The following is a 5583-nucleotide window of genomic DNA, read 5'->3' as shown; positions in this document are numbered from 1 at the left end:
GGAGCGTTGGATGTTATTAGCGTGCCAACAGCCAAGGGCGGTGGCCGTGGGATTACACTCTCAAATCGCCAGAAGAAGAAACTTCATCTTCTCAATGGCGAATAATACAACAAAAGACTACTTACAGTATAACCACACTGATTCCTGCAAGTCCTCTAGATGGACTTCTAGGTAATCTATACCTTCTAATTTATATTATTTATGTGATTATTGTTAAAGTTAATCTGTCCATAATTAACTATTATTATTATTATTATTATTATTATTATTAATTTTGACCTAAATTACGATGCAGGGAGTCTTATGTGTTCATGTATGCAAGACCATGGGAAAAAGTGGTCAATTTCTACTCGAATGTGGTCAACGGTCAGACTGCACTGCATCAGATGTTTGGAGCCAAGGTTAGTATTTCTGGAGTTATTTTTTATTTTTTTGTTCACTCGTTTAATAAATGAATGCACATGAACTAGGAATTAACTAAATGAACTAACACGAACAGATGCCATGTTCGTTCAATTGTGTTCGTTAACGTTCGATAATTTATAACTTTAATGTTTGTTCATCTAAGGTTTTTAATATATTGAAGATTTTTCTAACCTTATCACATAAATTTAAGCAAAATTATGATGGGGGTGTAAACGAGCCAAGCCCAAGCTCAACTAGGCTCGAGCTGAGCTCGGCTTGGTTTTCATTACTAGAGCTCGAGCTCAAGTTTGGCTCATTTCGAGCTCTTTATTTATAAATCGAGCTTGGTTCGTGAGTTGTTTTTTTTTTCAAGCTCGGGCCTGGCTTGTTTATTGTTTGTTAATTAATTTAATTAATGCATATTTTTAATTATTTTTAGAAAAACTTTAAATGAGCCTAAGCTTGGCTCTAGCTCGTGTAGTACCTTAAATGAGTCAAACCTCAGCTTGAGCTCGGCAATGCAGTGTGAAATTAATATATAGAAGTCCAAAAGAGGTAAAATATAAAAATATACAAGGCTCGACAAGCATAAGTGAGCGGTTCAAGCTTAAGGGACTAACTTGAATAAGACCTTGATTACCATGCGTTTTTTAGCCACATCAAATTCATATTTAAAGGATATGCTTGATAATATATTTGCAGACACATCAAATTCCTGATAATACTGTTATGGAAGATTTTGATGAACCTGAAAGTGTTGTTACTCCGTCTAAAAAACGAGGAGGAAGGTGGGCGCGCATGAATTTCAAGATAATCCTGTCGTATCATGGTGGATCCTTTGATGGATGGCAAAAGCAACCAGGCTTAAATACTGTTCAAGAGTAAGATGAAATTTCATATGGATTTGTTTTAACCAATTGCCAATTACTCACGTATTAGGTATATATAAGATTAATATTCTCACTTGTTACAGAGTAATTGAGAAATGTCTTGGGAAGTTTGTTGATGAAAGAAAAGCTGGATTATTGAAAGATAAAGGTTTACCACTTGAAGGCAATGCGGTTGTTGCTGGTAGAACTGACAAAGGGGTCACTGGTTTCCAACAAGTTTGCTCTTTCTGTATGTTTTTTTGCTTCTTTTTTATATATGTAGGTTGTAAAAAGCTAGTAATTATCTTAATTGGTTAAATGTTCAGATACATGGAGAGAGGATGTTAGTCCTCAAGATATTGAAGATGCCATTAACAGCACATCACCAGGAAAGCTTAGGGTTATAATCGTTTCTAAGGTACTAATGGTCAGATAGATGGGTTGACTGGGCAGGTTGTTTAACGTGTAAAAATGGGCTCGGGTCAAAAGATGTAGTGTTTCAATTTGAGCCTTTCTTAAAACTATGAAGTGTTAGTTATTAGTTTATAATGTATCACAGGTACCGCGTACATTTCATCCTAATTTCTCTGCAAAGTGGAGGCGTTATTTGTATATCTTCCCTTTGAATGCTGGCGTGACTGGTGAAGAAGATGTCACAATAATTTATGATAAAAAGTCTATTGATGAAAATAATAAACATGAAGATATTGTTATAGAAGAAAATTTAGAATCAACTGTTGATGATGAAGAAAGTATACAGAAACCAACCAGGTTCAAAGTTAGCAAGGTTAACAAGCTTCTGCAACAATTAGAAGGAAAGCTATTATCTTACAAGATGTTTGCACGTGATACAAAGCCCGAAAGAAATACGTAAGCTTTATTTTACTTAAATCTAAAATCATTTTGCTCTAAAAGTGTAAAGTGTTTATTCTCTAACTGCATAATAAAAGTTATATTGCAGTGGTCCTCCAACAGAGTGTTTCATGTACCATGCACGAGCCACACAAATAACTTTACCAATTGATACAAAGGTTAGTTTTTTTTACCGTGTTTGATAATATATATAAAAATTTCCCCAGAATTATATGCCTTACTAACTGTTTTTTTCTACTTCTTTTGAAGAAAGGAGAATATTTAGAAGCAATGTGCATTGAATTGGTTGCTAATCGTTTCTTACGCAAGGTATTATACCTAAGTTAGATGATCGTATATCCATCTTTATGCAAGTATTTTAGTAAGTCAAGTAACAGGTCAAAATGCGTTTGGGCCAAAATTGCTATTTTTTTTGGTATGGGTCAAAATGAGGCGGGGCAGGTCAGGTTGACCCGATACATTTTTTTAAATTTCTTTTACATAATGTATTAAACATGCTCACAAAAAGTATATTTATTACAATAATAATATAGGTTTCTGAAAAAAGCATTTTTGTAGGCTATATGCATTTCCACTTTGGATGACTTTGTTTGAACTTATAGACTAGGGGTGTAAACGAGCCGAGATAAACTCGAGCTCAGCTCGTTTTGAGCTCTTTATAAAGCTCGAGCTTGGCCGGTAACTAGTTTTTCAAGCCCGGGCTTGGCTCGCTACTAGTTTTTCTAGCTCGAGCTAAGCTCGGGCTCGACTCGCTTCTTTATTTAATGATTAAAGTTATATACTTTAATAATTATTTTCTTTATAATTGTTGCATATTTTTTGTATATAATTTTTATATATATCATAATACATTATTTAGTTATTTTTATCATAATTTTACATATATTAATAATAATTAGGTGAATATATATTTGATATATTAAATAAAAGTTGTATAAATAATAGGTTCACGAGCCAGATCGAACTCGATAAGTGAAGTTTGGACTCATTTATTAATCAAGTTTATTTTTAGGCCTAAGCTCGTTTTGAGCTTTTAGCGAGCTGATCTCGAGTAGCTCATGAGCGGCTTGACTCGTTTACACCCCTACTTTAGACCCATTTGACCAGTAACTAGTAACTCGAAATTGCCCCGATACATACAGAAATGCTTGTATTTACTATCTATAGAACAAGAAACACACTCTAATTGTGGGTTATAAGACGGAAGCTATGTTTAAGTGATTAATTAGGTGTTGATGATTGACAGATGGTTCGTGTTCTTGTCTCAACATCAATAAGGGAAGCAGCAGCTGGTGCTGATGATGATGCTTTGATAAAGCTAATGGATGCCACCTGTCGACGTGCCACAGCCCCACCAGCACCCCCTGATGGCCTCTGTCTTGTTGATGTCGGCTATAGCGACTTTAATTCACAAACTTGTTTAATCTCATAAGGTAAACTATGTTGACCATCACCTAACAATTTCCTTTGAAAGTGACGGAGTTGTCAATTTTTACCCGAATGGGCTTGTGTTCAACCCAGCCCAACCTGTCCTACCTGGATTTTTTAAACCCGAGCCTGCTTTTTCATTACTCAACCTGTCTGGCCTGGGTAACAAGTATGCATATGTATTAAAAGAGAGCCAAGATAATAAATGTCTTTGTTTGGTCTAATATTGTGCCTAACTTTTGTTGATTGACTATACATACTTTTAAGGAAACTTTTTATGAGCTTTTATATTAATCTTTAACATCAAGGTTACTTTATTTGAATTAATAATTGATCACGCGGTTTGGATAACGTGCCAAACATATCAATTTTATCTGTGGGTCAGTTGACCCGTGTCGCTTTTGTCCAAGAAAATAATATTTATAGATAATTGATGTGTATAATTTTATTTCCTAAATAAAAAGGTTTAGGCCGGGTTTTAACCCGCTTTAGTAGAGATAAAACAAACTTAAATGGATAAACTGGTCAAAAGCGAAAAATAAAAACAAATTTGAGTATATTATGTGTTCAAACTTAAAAATGAGTTGATTTATTTGTTTGGTTTTTCATCTGCCTAGGGATATTAGTTTATTACAGGTTGACACTGTAAAAACATGTTTTTCATTAGATGGAGACTCAATTCAACTGATTCACATAAGTTTCTGTCATCAAGTTAGAATTAGTTATTATTATTATTAAATATTTTTTTTGGTTGTTCTGTTATAATATATATATTTTTATTTTAACAAAATAATATGATCCATCAATTCAAAAGTGGGTCCATTTTGCATAAAAATACCTACCATCATTACTCTTGTACAAAGGTCCCCCAATGGCCTTTGACATCTCCAGTGGTTTCAAACAATACATCAGATGGAGATATTTATTTATCAAAAAATATTAATGATTATTTTAATTTATAGTTTAACAAAGGTAATTGATAAAAAGAAAAATCTTATTTGTAGCTGATTTTACAAGTCTGGTTATAAAGTTGGTAAGTAGATATGCTACTAGAAAAAACACATAAAATGAATGGTTCACATGCATACTATTTATGTATAGTTATGAGCACATCATTAGTTTTGAAAATGAAGTGACTCTAAAGAAATATAACCTCCTAATTTAAATAAAACATGTTTGATTCATTATTATAGAATACTAAGATCCATTCTATAATCATCCAAAAAACTTATCATATATTAAGAACTAAAATTCTCTACTCAATTTCAAATTTGGATACTAAGACTATGCCAATATAAGCATGCTATACCTACAAAAGTTCTTACAAAATATAGGCACATGTTTGGAAGTTATTCTCTTCAAATGCAAGTTTTCAAGAGCTCTTAATTTAAGGTTGGTTTATATTTCTAATTCAAGTTAAATTCCCAACTTAACATCTTGCCAAAATCATGTTTTGTGTAATTTATTACGGTGGGGTTGATTTTTTTTTTATTTTTTATTTTTTGAACGACCAACTAAGTAACGCCGGGTACTCCGTACGCGGCCCCCATTGGCTAAAGGTAGCCCGAGCCTGCCACTAGTCCGGACGGACAGAGCCCCTAGCGGTCCATCTATTGAGGGATTCACCGGATAAAACTCAACCCCCACGCCCGCCAAATGGCACGACAGTGAGGAGCCGGTAAAACCGGGTGAGATCAGGACTCGAACCCTGGCAAGCCAGGGTAAAACCGGGTGGTGGGGTTGATTTAGTTTCTTTGAAGTTCTAACTAGTTATTACATTTTTTTGCTTGCTTAAGTTACATTTTTTCTTTAATTTCTTCAATTAAATTTTTTACGTTCTCTTCAACTACATCATCCTTGACAATATCTTTCAGTATACTTTTTTTAGTTGCTAATTTTGTATTTAAAAAAAATTAAATTTGTTATATTTTGAATATGTTAATGAACCTGTTCATTTACATTTGTTACATGCGTCTAGAGATGGTCAAAAAAACCGGTCCGGGAACCG

At 33.7% G+C, this 5583-nt stretch overlaps 1 protein-coding gene across 1 annotated transcript; it reads left to right on the top strand.

The window, feature by feature from the left end:
• LOC143566963 (uncharacterized) lies at positions 1-3672 on the top strand. The gene is made up of 9 exons (XM_077053505.1): positions 1-171; positions 296-401; positions 1108-1286; positions 1379-1524; positions 1601-1692; positions 1834-2144; positions 2236-2305; positions 2397-2456; positions 3394-3672. Exons 1-9 carry the CDS (start codon positions 11-13, stop codon positions 3577-3579), a joined length of 1311 nt encoding a protein of 436 aa, XP_076909620.1. The 5' UTR covers positions 1-10; the 3' UTR covers positions 3580-3672.
• The last annotated feature ends 1911 nt before the right edge of the window (positions 3673-5583 follow it).

The sequence above is a fragment of the Bidens hawaiensis genome, unplaced genomic scaffold (genome assembly GCF_021521415.1).
Source record: "Bidens hawaiensis isolate Kalapana, Puna unplaced genomic scaffold, B.hawaiensis_p1.1 tig00001236_1, whole genome shotgun sequence".
NCBI classification, from domain to species: Eukaryota; Viridiplantae; Streptophyta; class Magnoliopsida; order Asterales; family Asteraceae; genus Bidens; species Bidens hawaiensis.
This window is presented reverse-complemented; position numbering and strand designations above follow the sequence as displayed.